The following is a 19398-nucleotide window of genomic DNA, read 5'->3' on the forward strand; positions in this document are numbered from 1 at the left end:
GCATTGAGCTATTCAACTATTTTCCCAGACTAAGGAAAAAGCAAATACCAAGGCTCAGGGGCTAAAATGAGCTTGTTGTGTGTGCCTGGAAGAGATGGGGTGAGAGAGTGGCCGGAGATAAGGCTGGAAAAGCTGGCAGATAGGATCAAGTATGGCGTGAAAAGGAACTGAGACCTTTTATCCTAACCATGGAAGAGACCTTGGAATATCCTAAGCAGAGAATTTGTGTGGCCGTGTACTGTTAAGTATAGGATCCCGCCACTATTAAAGAGTTCGTTTGGACAAGAATAGAAGCAGATGGAAGGAAGCGTGAAAAGAGCAGTCTTTAATTTTGGTCATTTTATTTGTTTGGTTGGTTTTTGTTTTGAGACAGGGTCTCACTATGTCACCGTGGCTGGCTTGGAATTCTTTATGTGGATCAGGTTGGCCTCCAACTCACAGAGATCCATTTGTCTCTGCCTCCTGAGGGCTGGGATTAAAGACATTTAACACTATGTCTATTGAAAGCAGTCTGTACAAGAAGGAAGGAAGAAGTGGTTAGATAAATTTGGGGTACATTCCAAAAGCCCAAATTAACAAGACTTGCTGGTGGTTAATTACTTATGGAGGTGTGAGGGAAATTGAACATTCCAGAGTTTGACCTTCAACAGCTGAGTGTCAGTGACACTTTCCAAGATACGAAAAATGATGAGGAGAGCTACCTTTAAGAGAAAGGGAAGGATCTAAGTTTTTAATCTATTGTGAGAGATGTCTAGTAAGTATCCAAGTAGATGTATACAGTAGACAACTGTATGCCTAGACCTGGAGTTTAAGGAAGAGCTCTAAGATAGAGATACCATTTGGGGAGTCATGTCATGGACTAGGTTTCAAATGATTAAAGCAAACAGTTAGATAAAGACACAGGAGGACATGGGGTACACCTCAAGACACACGCTGAGAGGTGAGGCAGGCCCACAAGAAAGAGAGGAGGGGGGCTGAGGATGTGGCTAGGCAGCAGCTGACTTGTCTGGCGTGTGCATCACTAGGATTGAAAACAATGGGAGAGCAGCAGGAAGAAAGGAGAAATGATCAGCTTTTGGCTGTGTGAAGCCAAGCACTTGGGAGGTAGAATCCTAGTACTTGGGAGGTAGAAGCAAAAGAATAAGGAGTTCAAGGCCATGCTTAACTATATAACAAGTTTGTGGACAGCTTGAGCAACATAATATGCTGTTTAAACACAAAACCAACCAACCAAACAAACAAATAAACAAAACACCAATAAAAGTCATGAGCCATATCCCCCAACCCACTTCTTACTTTTTTTAAAAAATTTATTTATTTTTTTATTAAAATTTCCACCTCCTCCCTTTTCCCTCCCCCTCCCTACCTCCCCCTCCCTCTCTAGTCCTAAGAGCAGTCAGGGTTCCCTGCCTTGAGGGAAGTCCAAGGTCCTCCCCCCTCCATCAAGGTCTATAAAGGTGAGCATCCAAACAAACCAGGCTCCCACAGGGTCAGTCCATGCAGTAGAATCAAAACCCAGTGCCATTGTTCTTGGCTTCTCAGTCAGCCTTCATTTCCAGCCACATTCAGAGTGTCCAGTCTGATCACATGCTCCATCACTCCCAGACCAGCTGGCCTTAGATCAGTCCCACCGTCTCAGTGGGTGAACGCACCCCTCGTGGTCCTGACTTCCTTGCTCATGTTCTCCCTCTTTCTGCTCCTCATTTGGACCTTGGGAGCTACCACTTCTTACTTTTTAAAACAGGCTCTAAGTTACTTAGACTGGCCTTAAAATTACTCTATAGCTCAGCCAGGATTTGAACTTACAATCATCTTGCCCCCAAGCTCCTGAGTAACTCAGATTACAGGCCTGTGCCATTAGACTACTATGTATATACATATATACATATATTTCTCAAAATTATAAAAGCAAGCTTCTTATTTGCTAAAATTATGCCCCATTATTTTATTTTATTTTTGAGACAGACCTCACAATGTAGCCATAGCTGGCCTGGAATTCCCTATGTAGACCAGGCTGGCCTTGAACTCACAGAGATCCACCTACCTCTTGAATGCTGAGATCAAAGATGTGTATCATCATGTCTGGCCCTCATTATTTTTAAATGATGTAAGTAATTTAAGTTGGTGCCTTATTTCCTCTATCCAGATTTGGTGGTCTTGGGACACTGATTTCTCATAGCCATTTAAACATATTTTTCACAACTCCGTTATTACTAAAGGTGACTTTCTAAAAGTGACTTGTGTACTGTGGCTTTTGTATGCCTATTTTTGATATAGCTGTCTTTATGTGAGAGACTCCTGTGTACTGGAAAGTTTGATCCAAACAAATCTCTCTTTTCTTAAAGGCTCAAGATCATTATATTTCCTCCAATTCCTGATCCTGGCAAGATTTTTAAAGAAATGTTTGGAGATCAGAATGATGATACTCTGGTAAGCACTGCCTCCATGGGATGGAAAAGGGGTGTGTAGGGTATGAGACTGAAAAACTTATGGCACAATACCCATAACATGAAATTGACTATTCCAACCATTTTAAGTATATAGTTCAATACCCAACACATTTTCCGTGTTTTACAGCGACCATCAGTATCTACTTCTAGGACTTGTTCATCATCCTCCGTGGAAACTGTACTTCACCAAACTCTAACTTCTTGTTCTCTTATCCCTTTCCCCAGCAACCACTACTCTATGTTCTGCTCTGTGTATTTGTCTATTCTAGGTTATCTCATATATATAGGATCACGCAATATTTGCCTCATTGATTTTGGCTTGTTTTATTTGGCATCATGTTTTCAAGGTTTATCATACTGTAGCATGTATCAGAATTCTTCAGATTGGTTATTGTATGTATACACACGTGTGTGTGGGGGTTACATATGTTGAGACCAAAGGAGGACGTTGGGGGTGGCCTTGCTCTGTCAATCTCTGCCTTATTACTTTGCAAAAGGGGTCACCACTGAACCTGAAGTAAGGCTGGTGGGCAGTAGGTCATCCCCCTGCTTCTGCCCTCCAGAGCTCTGGGGTTACATGTATTAACAGCCACGGGCATTGTTAAAAATAGATGCTGATATTTCAAACTCACATCCTCATGTTTACACAGCAAATGGCCTCATCTAATGAGCCCCCTGCCCCAGGCCAAAATTGGTTATTCTAGCCTACACTTGATCTAAAAGATGAAAGAGTTGATTTAAAATGTTGGATATCTGGCCAAGCATACCAGCTAAGAAATTCTCAGAATGCCCTGTCTGTCTTGGGTCACTGGACTCCATCCTTTTTCTGAGGAATGAGATAGCTTGTCTAAACACATAGCAGAAAGAGCCTCCTTTGAGAAATTAACCTAATGGAGGGGCCTTGAACTTTTAGATACCTTTCAAATGTTGATGAGGAAAATATAGATAGGATTAACAGTTAAGATGCACTTTGTCCATACAGTTTCTCTAGAAGGATAGACCCTAAGCACACAGAAAGAGATCAGACCCACCCAGCTGTTGGTTTCCTGCAGACTTTCATGCTGTGGCTGGAGACTTAAGACACTGGAGCACAAGAGTTCGAGATCTCTGTGATAAATGCCTTCGCTGTAATAAGATAATGAAGAACATGTATGAAATAAATATTAATAGCACTGTAGCGAGCTTAAATTAGTACTATCAGGCATAGGGCAGTTCATTTAGAGAAGCACTGTAGTCTACTAGATAATAGCCCGACTTCTGGAGTCACGATGTCTGGACTCAGATATCCACTGTGTCGTTTACTGTCTTTTTGACCTTAGGCCGCTTGCTTAGCCTTTCTGTAACTTGGTTTTCCATCTCTAAAGTAGCAGGAGGAGTAGCACCTGTCTCGTGTGGATTAAATTCATACAGAACACAGTAATAAGAAAAACTAGTTAACATACCTCACACTCTAGACATGTTTAATTCATGTTAGCAGGGAGTAGTGCTTTTGACAATAATATACATTTATTGTTGACTCTCCTAATAACGGATTACTCATACTGGCAATGATGCAATTCAGCTAGGGATAAGAAGTAGGAAGGCTGACAGGCTATCAGAGAAAGATTCTGCTAGAGCACTTTAATTTTTAAAAGCAGATCACTTTTGTAGAGGGTGGTAATGCCCAGGCCAGGGTACCATGGGGCAGGTAGGTCCAGCAGTCTACAACAGATATTGTATAACTTAAGTAAGGTTAGTGTGGTCCTTTAACTCTAGTTGAGTCATAGTTAACTAGAATTCTTGCAAGAAATACAGGCTCCTGGGCTCCATCTCCAGAAATTCTGACAGCAAGTCAGGAGTGAATCCTATAAATCTGCATATCTAAAAAGAGGCCAGAGGTGATTCCTGTCCTGGTAAAGCAACCTGTATAGCATGTTGTTCTTCATTTCAACAACTACACCAATAGATGCTGAAAGCAGTTGTTGAGCGTCTAGGGTATGTCAGGGAGGGCAGTGAGTGCTTGCCCTGTGTTACCTTATTGAGTTTTAAGACAACCCTCCCTCCAGTAGTGTAAGTGCTTGTGATGGTCAGTTCTGTCAACCTGATGGCATCTAGGGTCCCCTGGGAGATAGGCCTTTGGACATGCCTGTGGGCATTACCTTGATTATATTAATTGATGTGAGAAGGCTCCGGTTAATTGTTAATTGTGGGTGAGATCATTCCCTGGGCCGTGGGTCCTGAACTGTATTGGGTAGAGAAAGCAAGCCGAGCAAACGTTAGCATGTGTTCATCTGCTTTCTGTTTGCAGATGTGAGGCAATCAGCTGCTTCAAGCCCCGATTGCCTTGATTTCTCTGCTATGATGGACTGTACCTTGTGCTGAAATAACCCTTTCTCCATTAAGTTGCTTGTGTCTGGAGTATTATATCAGAGCAGTGAGAAAGCAATTAAGATGGTGCTGTTGGTCTAGTTTTTTCCAGATGAGGAAACAGAGACTCAGTGAGGTCCAGAAACTCGGCCATAGTCACACAGCTGGTGGGGAGTGAGATTTTAGAGCTTCCTTGCTTTTTCCCCTGTGCTTCATTGCTTCTTGTATGATAGGATACTCGTCCTCCAGTGCATCGTTGTCTTCTACAAGGTTGCTTTGACAAGAGAGAGTTGGGATAGAGGAGTTATGAGCAAAGGTCTTGGGTTCATATTACCAATAGCATGCAGTGCGACGGTATTGGGAATGAGGAATGGCATTCTCATCCTAGGGTGCTGCGTTAGAGAAAGTAGGACCATGCCTGCCATCAAACTGGAAGAAAGCCTGCTTTGCAACTGTAGATGCTTTCGTTTGTCCAGTGGGACTTACAATCTTTCCATTTGGAATAGTAGCAGAGTGTGCATTCTCCCATTCACCTGCACTCTGCCATTTCCGGTTCCACTGTGCTGTCTCACATTGGCCTCAAGGCCAGGCCACGGAAAGGCATTTGAGTTTGCTTCTCTTTTCAGCAGGGTGGAGACTACCTAAAATGCCGCAGTGCAAATGCCCAGTGTCTGTGGACAAAGGCCAAATGCACAGCACGTGCCAACCAAGCACTGATGAGCCATGGGGTAGTTTGAATGAAAATGATCCTTATAGACTCAAATGTATAAATAGTCAGCCCCCAGATGGTGGAACTGTTTGGGAAGGATTTTGAGGTATGGCCTTGTTGGTTGACGGTGTATTGGGTTTTCTAAGCCCACATCAGGCTCTGTTAACTCTCTGCCTTACGTTTGTGGATGAGATATGAGCTCTTAGTTACTGCTCTAGTGCCATGCCTGCCTACCTGTCTGCTGCTGTGCTCCCCCACATGATGGGACATGACTCTAATCCTCTGGAACTGTAAGTCACCTTGGTCATGGTGTCTCTTTGCAACAATAGGAAAGTAACTAAGACAAGGTATAAACTGCCTACCTAATGCATTCCTAAAAAGAAACAATAACTAGTTCTTAACAAGTAGCTAAGAAAGTGGCACTTGTCATGCAGTGCTGGTGGCCCTCCATACAGGTTGAGTGTCCTTTATCTAAAATGTTTGAGAACAAAAGTATTTTTTAAGACTTTAGAATATTACATAGATTTTACTGTTTGATCTGAAAATTGAAAATCCAAACTTCAGAACTTTTTTTTTTTGACAGGGTCTCAGTATGTGCCTTGACTAGCCTGGAACTCACTAGATAGACCAGGCTATCCTTGAACTCATATAGATCCATCTTCCCTATCTCCTTAGTGTTCGGATTAAAGGCATATAATACCACTCCCAAATAAAATCCTGAAATTTTAAAGCCCCTTATCACTGTACAAACAGCTTCAGATTTTGGCACATTTTAGAACTTGGATTTTTTTGGATCAGGGGTATTTAACTTGTATGTCCTTTCGTGACAACAATATAATAAACATCTTTGATCATGAAAATCATGCTCTTGAAAATAAACATACAGGAAATAACCAAACAATGGCACAAGACTGACCCATGTCTCATTTTGTTCTAATATGAAAACTAGAAAACAGTGAGTTACCAGCAATTAAGAATTGATTTTATTTTCTAGAACAAAAATATGCTATGAGGAAAATTGTAAGACAATTAGTAGATAAATTGAGTCAACATATGAATAATGACTTATTAAAAATCAACAGATAAATGAGAAGCAAAATTAATGAAATAATAGAATTTTCCATGAGCAGAGGAAACTATTTGAATCTCATATATGACTGTTCAAGTGTCAGAAAAGTTTGATAAAGCATATAAAGTGAACTGGGGGTGTCTCACATCTAAGGACAGTGAAAAGTTAACAGCTTTCAGACAGAATAATGGTTTACTCATAAAATAAGACTGCTGCAGTCAGACTTTCTATCTACAGCACTTAGAGAATAACATCTTGAATTGATTTTTTTAAAAAGTTATGTTTCAAAGAATAGTATCTCAAAAAGAAGAAGAAAGAAAACCCCACTTATAAGAGTACAAAGCAAATTATAAATACCTAGTCAATCACAATCCCAATTTTTAGAGAACCATGGTAGATACGCATAGAACAATGAGTAGAAGGAACTGGGTCGGAGGAATTATGGGTAGCTGATATTCTCTGTCTATCTCCCCGAAATTTCCAAATTGCCTATAATAAGCATGCATTACTTTTACAATGAAAGAAACCATGTACAAATCATTAACAAGGAAGAAGGACCATTGTAGTCACCCAGGGCTGGGAGATAATGGACTGACGTGGTGGCCGAGGAGACTGATAATAAGATGCATTGTTAAAGGAATGCACTCTGACTTGGTGACTCTGTGTGGGTGAGGAAAGGTAGGGAGAATAGAAAATAATTTTGAGTTTTCAGTTCTGGGTGATAGGGTGAATGATGGCAACACTGACGGCAAAAATCAGATCAATTATCTTTCTCAGAGACGGGAAAATTGCGGGGGATTTTTCAATTTGCTGTCTAGAGGATAATATGTTGTTTTTTGTCCCAATGAGTCAGATAATTCTGTAATTTCGTGAGCTGGATATATTGACGAGATGGACCGCTGAAAGCATGGGACATTTTCGCCCACGATGGCTGCAGATCATTAAAAAAAAAAACCAGGTCTTTCAATCTAAAAGTATAATAAAATAATGCTGCCTGTGGGCAAGGGTCAGGGAACAATTTTCTGTGTGCTTTTAAGCAGATGAATAATCCACTTTTTTTTTTAAAAAAAAAAAAAAGTATTCTCCGTGTGTTGGGAAAGGACGTGCATGTGGCAGTGGACAACTTTGGGGAGTCAGTTATTTCCTTTAGTAGTCTGTAGGTTCTAGGGGGTTGAACCCAGGTCTGGGGGCTTGAGTAGCAAGAGCCAGCACCCCCTGAGCCCATCTCATAGACCCCGTTATCTGCTTTCTTTACACGAAAGTAGTCCTCAGAAAGTGATGTACCTGCACTAGAGGGACAGCCATTCCCTTCTAGAATCCTTTAGTCACAGAAGGAGCGTGATCTTGGATGCTGCTGAGGAGACACAGGCTTATGTGCCGAATTCTTGCCTTAAATTACAAATTTGCAGAATCCTAGATGCTCTTCCTAACATCGTCACTTTAGAGATGTGGACTTTGGGGGCCACTGAGAAGTCTCCAGAGGTAGAGAGGTGACTACAAAACTACTTGGACTAGATCCCAGTATCCCAAAGATGTCACCTCCTAATCTGAAGACAGAAGCCATGTGTTTTTGAAACACCTGTTACTTCCACACCAACGACATCGATAATGCTGCTTTAAAAACACATTTAGATGCGGCCACAAATAAATCTTCAGCGTAGTTTTCCTTAAGGCTTCTAGTGTTTTGATGTTGTTTTGTTCATCACCATAGTAACAGTTTGGCCACCAGTGTTTCTTCCTGTTGCTTTGCTTTTTGCCTTTTCCATGTGACTAATTGGGCTGCTGGCCACATTCAGGGGTGGGGGAGGGGACTGGATAGGGAATTGCTTCTCTTCTGTATCTGTATTTCTTGCATCCATTAAAAAGAAAAACCACACCGTTCTTCCCACACTTCTCAGCAGGCAACTGTGCTGTGCCAGTTGTACATGCCTAATCACAAAGTAGCTTTTAAACTTCCAAATATATATATATTTTTTTACTTCAGTATATATGTTTTCCTCTGCAACCGAGACACCATCACACCACGGTGATTTAAAGATTGAGAATTCCTAATATGATCTAAGGCTCAGGCCCTGCCTGAATTTTGCTAGTAGTCCCAGTTCTTTAGAGATAGATACCATCCAATGATCCCACCATTAGTGAGACTAAGAATGACCACTGTGTTAAAGACACTAACAGCATACTCCCTCTGGTTACTTACATCCTCCCTCCACCCACGACCCATGCCACTGGAGATACTTTGTTGGGTATCGTGTGGCACCCTGCCAACCCTTCAGCTAATGCTTTTACACCAGTGGATTGCCTGATTCCGCCTTGAGGTGTTGTTAAAGGACAGTTTTCTCCTTTTCTCCTTTTGTCCTTTCAGTTCCGTGTATAAATCTGCACCTCTCTGTGAAGCATTGCTTTTTGGTTGTCAGCTAGACTCTTTGGCTGTTCAGAAATTCAATTCCTGCTAAAAGGACAGAATGCATGCTTATTTTTTTCCGTTATTGCCTTATAAAAATGAGGCGTTGGGTTAATGGTCACCACAAATGGTTTCAAATTAGTCCCTTTCATGACACGCTTGACAGGGCTCTTAGATGTGGGCCTCTCCAATTTGTTCTGTCCAGCCTTTTGTTTTTTACGATTCTGAAGAAGACTGGAGCAAGAAATAGGTTGATTTGTGTCCAAAAGACCAATGGTTTTGCATGGTGCTTAGCTGCATGAAATTTACTTCACTTTTAGACACTGTAGGGAATGCTGTAATCAAACTTGAAAAAAATGTTAAATTGAGACTTGATTTTTCATAATGCTCCTGAATTTTTTGCTTTACTATATAAAAACCCGTGATGTTTTTTTCTCATTGGCCACTATTCTATTATTGATGATGGCCCGTTTCTTTTATTTTAAATGACAGATTAAAGATTGAATTGTGGACTGGTAATTTTTTGGGTTTTAAAATTAGGCTGGCAGAAAATTCATAAGATTGAATACTAAGGCTTTGTGTTCATTCTTTCTCCTTTATGTGGGCATATTCCATGCTGTGCTGCGAGAAAGGCCATGGTTCTGATAAAGGGTTTAAAAAATAGTATACAATGTATTCCGTATTACAATGGCCCCATGTGCTCTGTATTACAGTTAACGCCTACATCCTCCCATGTTTCTTCCCGTCTCAATCAACTACACTCCCCCTTTTCCTACCATTCCCTTTCCTGGATTCCTAAGTTTTGGGTTTGTTTTGTGACCCATTTGAATTAACCAGTGCCATCCATGTCCAAATCAGTGGATTGGGATTGTTCATTAGAGCATGGTACGGTCACCGGTGAGTCATAAGCAATGACTTTCCTCTCTTCATGAATCTATCAGTAGGAAATGGTAAACCATGGGGGTAAGAACCCTTGAGTCCTTTCTTCACATATGCATGTATGAAACTGTCAAAGAATAAAATTAGTCAATGAAAAATTTTAAGAGTGTTGAGACTGGAGAGATGGCTCAAAGGTTAAGAGCACTTGTTGCTTTTGCAGAGAACGCGGATTTGGTTCCCAGCACCCACATGGCATAATCTCACCACTCTCTGAAACTCCAGTTCCAGGGGATCCCATATCCTCTTCTGGCTTCCATAGGCAACATATATGCAAGAAAAACAGACCCAAAAGATAAAATGAGTCTAAAAATTTTTAAGAGAGTAATCCAAGTTTTATGTTGAAATAAAAAAGTCATTTGTAAAGATTGTCCTTACAGATTGTTTCTGACCCCGTATGAAACAATTAAAGTTTTGTTTGTTTGTGTGTGTGTAAAACAGGTTTTCATCCTCAGCCCCAGCTGACCTTAAGCTCTCTAGATAGCCCAAGGTAGCCTAGAATTCCTAGCAATCCTCCTGCCTCAACTCCCTGAGCATTGGGATTATAGGCATGAACCATCACTAGCGGCTTACAAATTGCTTTTTTTCCTTATCCAACATAGCATTGTATATGTATATATTTTAAGAAGCTTCTACAGTAGTAGGTTATAACCATTTCTACATGTCTTTAGTGTTAATTTTCCTTCCGTGTACTCCTTCTTTTAGCCTGTTTTCTCATCCCCTACCCGCATTAACCCTTTCTGTTCCATTATTTATTTTGAACTCTTTATACTAGTGCATTCTGTCTCCTTTCCCTTTAACATTGTTTCCCATGGTATTTTAGCAAGTTCCTGCCCTTCTAGGTATTCCAACTGAAACACGCATGTGACATGTGTCTTTCTGGCTTATGGTTACCAGTGCCCAAGGATCATTGCAGAGGTGGGGGCAGTAAGAGCGTAAGAGCTGATGATTGGTGATCAAAGGAAAACCTGCCTTCCAGATACAGCCTACTGCACACATGAACTCACAGTGACTTTAAAACAAAATAAGAAGCCAAAAGCAATACCATGTGTGTGCATGCGCACGCATGTACACACACGCACACACATACACACAGACACACACACACACACACACACACACACATCCTGCTTTGACTATCTTAAATGTGTTCATTCTGGTATAAAACATAGTTAAAGACAACTGACCATATAATATTGTTCCATTTTAAAATACTTGAGTTTCCCTCCCTGGATTTTCAAAATATTTTCCCCACAAAATCCAATAATCTTACCAGACCCATTCTTAATGTTGGCCATTCTGGGTTGATTTTTGTCAGGTACTGGTTGAATACCTCTAAACTAAACATCTAAAGTCCAGAATGCTGGAATAGTTGAATTATTTTAAGGACCAAAATGATGCCACAAATGAAAAATTCTGCTTCCTAGGACTTAGTTTTATGCACAAAACTTCAATGTACTATGCAACCTTCTCTTGAGTTATGACTATTTAGTATATGTGAAGCATGAAAGAATTTTGAGTTAAGACTTGGGTCCCATCTACAATATATCTCCAGATTTTGGAAAACTTTCCCAAACCACAAATGCCTTTACTCCTGAGCATTTTGTGTGAGGGATGTCTAACCTAGTCTACGCTTGGCTTTTGCCTTCCTTCTCCACTTGTCGCACCCTCTGTGATAATTGTCTAAGTCCCCTCCTCAGGCTCTAGTTCTCTGAGGACATCATCTAAAGATCTGTTGTGTTTACTTGCCCATGGTTCCCTAGCTTAGTTTTCATTTCTGAAATGAAATTATTATTTTCCTTTATTTCTAATTCTTTACTGAGTTTTCTCATTTAATTTCTAAATTTTTCTCATCTAATTTTCTGAATCCTGTTCTGAATATTTATACATTCCTTCATGGGATTTATAATTTTTCATTCTATGTAAATTTTTCTTCATAAAGTTTTCAAATATTAGGGTATAGTTTTTGTGGACATATTTCTGGCAACTTTTACTTCTGTGGAGATACTATTCTGTTGTTCATTTTTATATGAAATTGGTTTCCTAAACTTTAAAAAAAGAGGCTTTACTCAGGTCTGTTTCACTAATTTGAAGATTATACAGTCCTCTCTTCTATTGCTTTGAGAAGTTTTGAAAATTATAAAAAATGACCTTAGAAGGTCCTGCCTTCCCATATGCCTCCTTTTATCTTTCTTTAGTGGTGAGAATCAGTCTCTCTAGGTAGTTCTGACTTGCCTGCAACTTCCTCTGTAATCCTGGCTTCCCTGGAGCTTGTGGTTATCTTTCTGCCTCTGCTTCCCATGTGCTGGGATTCCAGGCATGTGCCAATATACCTGGCCTTTTCTTTTTATAACTTCTTCCTCCATCTCTCGTTCCCTCATCTCCATCTCTACATTTATCTGGATTTTCTTTCTTTTTTATCCATTTCTTTTCCCTGCCCTGCAAATCATTTGGAGTCTATTCCCCCTAGTTTCTCCTCAGAGTGCAGCTTCATCCTGCCAGGGAGACTCAGTTTAGAGAACTTGTGTCTTGGACTTTTTGTGACTTAGCAGACCCTTAAAATGTGTTCTGCAATTCGCTCACAAATGTTTGAGTTCCCACCATCTTCTTAGGCCTCTTGGATACATGCGGATTCTTTCTGTGTACTCTCCCACATAACCATCACTTTTTTGTCCCCATAAACACTTATTTAGATTATTATTTATTTGTTTGCTTTACTAATCACGGTGTTTGCCTTTCTTATTTTTTTTTTTTTGGCTTGAACGTAGGTTTTAATTACTTTGAAACAAAATTTAGTAACAGACATGTAACACACTCCTATTATAACTGCTAGTGAAATCAGCTGTCCAAATCCATTCATTCTTCTCTTGACAGCAGGTGGTAGCTCCCAGAGGACAGGTGGCGAGTACTAATAAAGATTGTGTTTGCTAACCTAGCACCATATTCCAGTCTTAGGACTCAGAAGCAGCTGGACGGAAGTTACAGAAGGAAGGGAAGCTGCTGGTAACCTTGACTTCTGGCCCCATGTTGGTTCTAAGGCAACAGGCAAGGTCTGAGGCTGAGGAGGAACACAGCTTTGGGGTGTGGCTATGAAGGAGGCAGGCCCCTCGGGAGGGAACTTGGGTCCAGAGCGCAGTGCTGGGCAGGCATCAGGAACTAGGGGGTTTCTTCTTGGCTTCCAGGTCCTTTTTAATTTCTTCAAGTTTTTTGGCCAGGTTTGGCATATCATAATTCTGAGCCAGATACATTCCAACGACGTTGCCCAAAGTAAATCCAAGCAGGAACTGGAGCATGATGTCGGTAGGGAGGGCGAGGAGGGTGTGAAAGGGGCTTCAGCTCCAGCTCCGCTCCCGTCCCTTTCTTATTTTTTAATGATTGCATTTGTATAGAGAGTCAACTACCATACCATGCTGCCACAAACTACCTTCCTGCCTTCATATCTCTGCGAATTACAAACCATGAGCCAAATCCTGCCGGCTGCCACTTGTTTTTGTATAACCTTTGATCTAAAAATAGATTTTTGGATCTCTCTTGCTCTCTTTCTTTTAATGCTGTTGATGGAACTTTGCACGTGCTATACTACTGAGCTGCTCTCCAAGTAGCTTTTAGTTTAGAAATTTGCAGATTTGAAGTGACAAATTATTGTCCAAGGAGCTTGTATGGCTTGAATAAGTTATGTGCATCCATGTGTGAAATTGCTTTTGGAAGTTAAGGGAAGTGAAATAGCTCTGTTTTGCCAGTTTATGAGAATTTATGACATATATTGCTAAACAAAACATGCATATTACTTAAGCAAAGCATGAGAATTCAAATAATTATACTCACAGGAAGTATATATTAAAACTACGGTATACAAATTTTTAGATTTACCAGTAACAGGGTTCAAATACTTGTTTGAACACACTTTTGCAAACATGTTGGTAAGTAATGTTTTGAAAATCAATGGGTGTTTTGATAGGTGAGGAAATTTTATGCAACACATTTTATATGTTTTATCAGTACATTGGCTTAAGCCTTTTATTTTGTGAAATTCCTGTTCCTTGTCCTTTTATCCCCTACAGTATTTTTCTTTTCCTTGGTTGTTTACAAGGTTCTGCATATACCAGAATTTCTTTTCTGGTATCACTGATGATAGGACCCGGGCCTGATTCATGCAAGGCAAACACTCCACCAACTAAACAATTTCTCTAGTTTTATATATTAAATAGTCATCCTTTGACTTGTTAGCCATTATTGCCTTTTATTGTATTTATGGTGATTATCCAAATACAAATGATTTTTTTCCTTTTTTTCTGCAGTAAAACTACCTCTCAAAAATGATATTTTATATGCAGAAAGGCTATACCATGGGAAACTTATAAAGTTGTTCCCCTGTGTATTTAGTTGACTTTCTGTTTTATGCTTGGGGCTTTATTGGTGGAGTCTATGAGGGAGTGTTTAGCTTTGTTTTTCAAATGCTTAGCCAGTTGGCATGGTGCCATTTATTGAGTAAACCGTTGTTTTAAGGGTATCTTAACTTTTCAGATTGTTTTTCTTAGAAGTCTGAACATTTAACATTTTTTAAAATATAGAAGTATTTTAAAATGTATCCTTTTTGAAATGTTCGCTTAGAAGAATTTTAGCAAATAGATGCAATTTTGTAGTCATCAGTCCAGTAGAAATGTAGAATATTTCTGTCATTTCCTTATGTGTCCCTTTGGAGTCAGCTCCATCCCTCACTTGAGACCAGTGGTTCTCAAATTGTGGGTCTCAGCCCCTTTGGGAGTCAAGCAACCCTTTCACAGGGGTCCCAGATCAAATAGCCTGCATATTACATATTTACATTATGATTCATAACAATCACAGAATTACAGGTTTGAAGTAGCAAAGAAAAATATTTGGGGGTCCCTACAACATGAGGAACTGTACTAAAGGTTGCAGCATGAGGAAAGTTGAAAACCACGGGTCATGTCCTTTGCAACCACTGATCTGTTTTCTGTCCCCAGAATCTTTCTTTTTCCATAGTGTCAAACAAATGGAATCCTAAGATACATAGATTTCTGAGTCTGGCTTCTTTCACTTAGTAATGATGCAGTAAGAAAATATGCATATCATTGCATATGCCAACAAGAGTTTACTTCTCTTTATTGCTAAGAAGTACTCCATAGTTTATTGAACATTCTCTGGTATAAGGACATCAGGATTATATCTCGTTGGGCTGTTATAAGTTAAGGTGCTGTCGAAGTCTCTGTATGGACATGTTTTCCTTTCTTCTGGGTAAATAGACAGGAGCAGGACTTTAGGATCATATGCTAAGTGTTGCAAGCTTAATAAACTGTAGAGTACCAAGGAGAAAGGGGGCCCAGTCCCAAGCCTGTGCAGGGAGTGCTGCGGCTTTATTTCTGCAAAGGGTTCTTGTTTTATTTATAAAGTCATTCACTCTTTGCGACAATTTAAAGCTTATGACATGAAAACAGCCATAGGCGATACAGAGACACGTGGTTCTATTTCCATAAAACTTGATTTGCTCACACAGGCAACCGCTGTTGCTAGGATCGTCTGTGCCTCAGGCCTTGCCTGGAGTTTTCTCTGGCAACTTTTTTATAGATGACATAACCGAGTTTAGAGTTCACCCTTTCCCCAGACTGACAAAGATGGCCATAGGACCAGAATGTTGGCTTTTTACTATGAAAATATGCTTTAATTCCATTCAGGAGAAGCTATGTATAATGAGTCCATTACACATAATGTCTAAGAAATCGGTCCGTCTGGAAAATAATGTTAAATGAAGGGTTCGTATAGAGATTTTCACAGCTTCTAGGAATAAGAATTTTAGGACATCCAGTGTCTTGTTAACTAGATGGTAATTAACTTTTGGGAGCCTGTGATGTTTCTGGAGCAGCGGTCCAATTTGAGTGGTAAGAAAATAAAATCCCAAGTGAGACAGTTGGAAAAGTGGGCCACCTTTTCGTTCATTTCCCAAAGACTGTTTCAAGTTTTGCAAATATCTCAATTTGTTTATCTCTTCAGACAGCCACTAACAATTACGTAAAAATTGCATGCTTTTCCTGTCTTTAATGTTCATTCTTGATTGTTTGGCTTCATTAATTGTCCCACTCGGTGAGTATTCTTAGATCAGAAAACCCAAAGCAGGAAAGCATCGCACTTACGGTTCTTGTGCATGCAAACTTAAAAATAAGCGCTGACTCCCAGTACCCAGGGAGAGAATGTGTCTGTGAAGTCACCGGGCGTGTTCTTGTTCTTGCTTGCAGCACTGGAAGAAGTATGACATCTATGAGAAGCAATCCAAAGAGGAAACGGATTCTGTAGTGCTGATCGAAAACCTGAAGAAAGCGGCTCAGTGATGGGAAGAACTGACTTCTGGTTTTCCTTCTATGTGACCCTGTGAAGATTCATTGCATTCTCCGTTTGTTATCCGAGGGCTTGTTAAATAGAAATCAAAACTACTGGACCCTTGAAGCGCAGGCAGCTCCTAAGAGCCGCGACTTTTTCCTGTCAGTCTTGCACCGAAAAAACCCAAACTAATGGAGCTCTTCAAGACGAGAGCAGAGCCTTTCTCGTTCTTGTTGAATCTTAAAAGCAGATGTCCTTTGCCAAGTGTCCAAACTAGAGGACAAAGCAAAGGGGACAATGGGCATGGATTAATCTTATCAGGAGTCGTGATGACTTCCTTAAGGAATCTCTGCTTGCTCTGTATTCTTTGTGTGGAATAACACCAAGAAATTTTCCTTGTGAGGAAACTCACTTCGGGTGTGTATGCTAGTGCTGAACTTGATTCCCAGAGAACATCTAGCAAACGAAACTGATACAATCTGCTGCCTATTGTTTGGGAACCTACTGAGTAATGTTTGTGGCTATTAAAATGTGCTATCATTATCCACTTCAATAGCATTTCCCTCTGCCTTGAAATTCCCAGAAGTCATCTTGGCCATGGTGATGACATGTAGAAAAAAACGCAGAGGCAACTTCTCCACCAAGGCTGTTTTATGTCAGGATTTTGTAGGATAGTGGAGGCAGAATGACCTAGTATTAGAGTTGGAGTCAGGGAATCTGGGAACATGTCTGCCCCACGTCATGTCTGCTACTCAAATCAAGTATGGACTATGTATCTAGCTTGTACTAAGCCCGCAAGTGTGAGGGATGGGACCCCACTCCTGGGTTTATATAAATTTGGGACTCCTTATTTCTTAGTGCTTTCCTTATCTTCAGATAGTCAGCCATTTCCCAGACTTTTGAACTTCTCATCGCCTATGCTTATTCCTTGCTATGCCTACGCCCCCATTCTCTTTCATATAGCCTTTTGACTTTCAGTGGAAGTGAGGGTACAGATTTGCTTAGACTATCTAGTGGAGCAGGGAATAAATTGCATCTCAGGTAAAAGATGAGTATTCTGAACAACAACGACTAATTCATACAGGTTTTGCCACTTCCCTGTGAGCCTGCAATTAGTTGAGGGTTTCGAGCAATTGGTGTTTCTTTGTGTATTTTCTAATAGAGATGATGTCTTTTCTTCGCTTAGAGTTTAGGCTCTATTTGCTTGAGGGGGAAAAAAAAGATTTGTGTCTGTTTTTCTTTGTTTGTAAGATAGGCCTTAGGATGGCTATTTTCCATGTTGCAAATGGTTCTGTCCACTCAAATGTTCTGTGTTTTATTGAGAGGGAGCGAGGTGGGGCTCCAACTATGCACTAGATTTTTGCATATGTTGGGTTTCCATTCTGCCCCATTCCCACAATATATGCATATGTGTATTCCCCCTATTCCGCCTGCTTCCCGTAAATTCAAAACAGTGAGAGGTAACCCACTTCTCTTCCTCATACCTACAGATCACTAGCAAGGACTGAAGAACACTATATCACAAATTCTTCAGGCATTTACCAGTTCATGTCAATAAAATGATGCTTCTTGCATCTCTTGTCCTTAAGCAGGGAAGGTAAGAGACCCCTGCTCTCCACAGGCTGGGACAAAGGGGAGTCTTGCTTCCATAGTAGTAGTGGCAGGAGAGGAGCACTGTGCCCTTGCATTTTAGGAAGTGGGGGTGCATGATGTGATTGACTCACGGGTGTCATCTCCTGGTGCTCTTATTTTGGGTGTCAGATTGCTGCTGGGCTACAGGCATCGGAGGTATTCCAGTTTCTCCTACTGTCCACTAGAATGAAGACCTAGCTTCCTGTAGAAACCACTCCTCACCCAGGATTTTATAGTTCTGGGAAGGAAAGCACCTAAATGCCTTGCACAGGGCCACGTTTACTGCTGGCCTATTTGGATGGTGATGAAGAGGGTGCTTTGAAATGCCACGATAGCACCCATTCTGATAGTCATGCAGCCTGGGAACAAGGACATCATATTTTGCTTCCAATCTCCTCTTTCAGCAGTACAGCAGCAGAGGGGAAAGAGGATAGTAAATTATAGGCATACCTTTGTTTTAATGAACAAAAGGAATCTCCAGGACTTAGGAACTCTTAATAAGTACATTGCTTATTGGAAACTTGTAGGTTCATATATTATTTTGACTAAGGTATACGGATTGTTTTCACCTACATTTATAAGTAAACCCAGTGTAAGGAGGACCATTTCTTTTCTTCCATTCAGATAACCTTTTTCTGAATCTGGGCACTGAAGGGATAAATGAAATAATGTTAATGTTTTTGGTAATGTCTTCAAGTAGGAGTCTTTCTGTTTAACTTCTTATAAGAAAGTAAAATAAATATTGGTTTTTTTTTTGTATGTCACCTAAATGCTTTCTTTTGACCTTGTTTTGGGGAGCGTGTTGTTGGGAGTGGATGGTAGAGAAAATGACATTTGAAACAATAAACATTATAAAATTAATTCCAAGGCAGCTGTTTGGTTTTAACAAACATTTGTTACAAGTTTCCCCGTTGTCTGGTTGTGTCAGGTTTCTGAAGAGGACACACATATAAAATTAGTTTTATGTTAGCGCAGCCTTTCCAGGCATCAGCTTAAAAGACTGAAGTATTTGATAAATTGTGACTACAAAGATGAATGGTGCTCCAGCAAGGAGACTCCCCAGGTAAAGATGCTTGCTGCCAAGCCTAATGACCTGAGTTTGATTCCCCGAGACCCACATGGTAGAAGGAGAGAGCCAACTCCCTCAAGTTATTCTATTACCTCCACACATACAGTACCCCCACATACAGCTGTATGCATGCACTCATACACAAATAAAAAGCTATCTAAAAAAATTAATGGAAACAGAGCTGATCTTTTGCAAGATCAAGCAGGAAGCAAAACATAGTGCACTTACTGTCATCGTAGATTGTAATGTGCACATGATATTATACACAGCTGTCATTGCCTTTGTCATAGGAGACCTCTAGCTGTGTTATGAATATTCGCTTATATTTGAGACCAAGAAAACTGTTTTTCAATAGCTGAACTCTAAAGATCTATCTAACCGCTTACTTATAAGCTTCATAGTTTCTTTTTTAAACTTTTATTTGTATTGTGATGTACATGTGTGTTTGTG

At 40.3% G+C, this 19398-nt stretch overlaps 2 protein-coding genes across 2 annotated transcripts in view; one reads left to right on the top strand and one right to left on the bottom strand.

The window, feature by feature from the left end:
• Il13ra1 (interleukin 13 receptor subunit alpha 1) overlaps positions 1-18740 on the top strand; it is a 62195-nt gene extending 43455 nt beyond the window's left edge. Inside the window, exons 10-11 of the mRNA XM_048450382.3 lie at positions 2346-2430; positions 16166-18740. Coding sequence (XP_048306339.3) covers positions 2346-2430; positions 16166-16258 — 178 coding nt within the window. The 3' untranslated portion in view covers positions 16259-18740. The remainder of the gene's footprint in view (positions 1-2345; positions 2431-16165) is intronic.
• Positions 12660-13269, bottom strand: LOC148117236 (short transmembrane mitochondrial protein 1). Its single transcript, XM_087902891.1, has one exon. It carries the CDS (start codon positions 13205-13207, stop codon positions 13064-13066), a length of 144 nt encoding a protein of 47 aa, XP_087759017.1. The 5' UTR covers positions 13208-13269; the 3' UTR covers positions 12660-13063.
• Positions 18741-19398: the final 658 nt, after the last annotated feature.

Source organism: Myodes glareolus, chromosome X, assembly GCF_982192425.1.
Source record: "Myodes glareolus chromosome X, mMyoGla1.1, whole genome shotgun sequence".
In the NCBI taxonomy this organism is placed as follows: Eukaryota; Metazoa; Chordata; class Mammalia; order Rodentia; family Cricetidae; genus Myodes; species Myodes glareolus.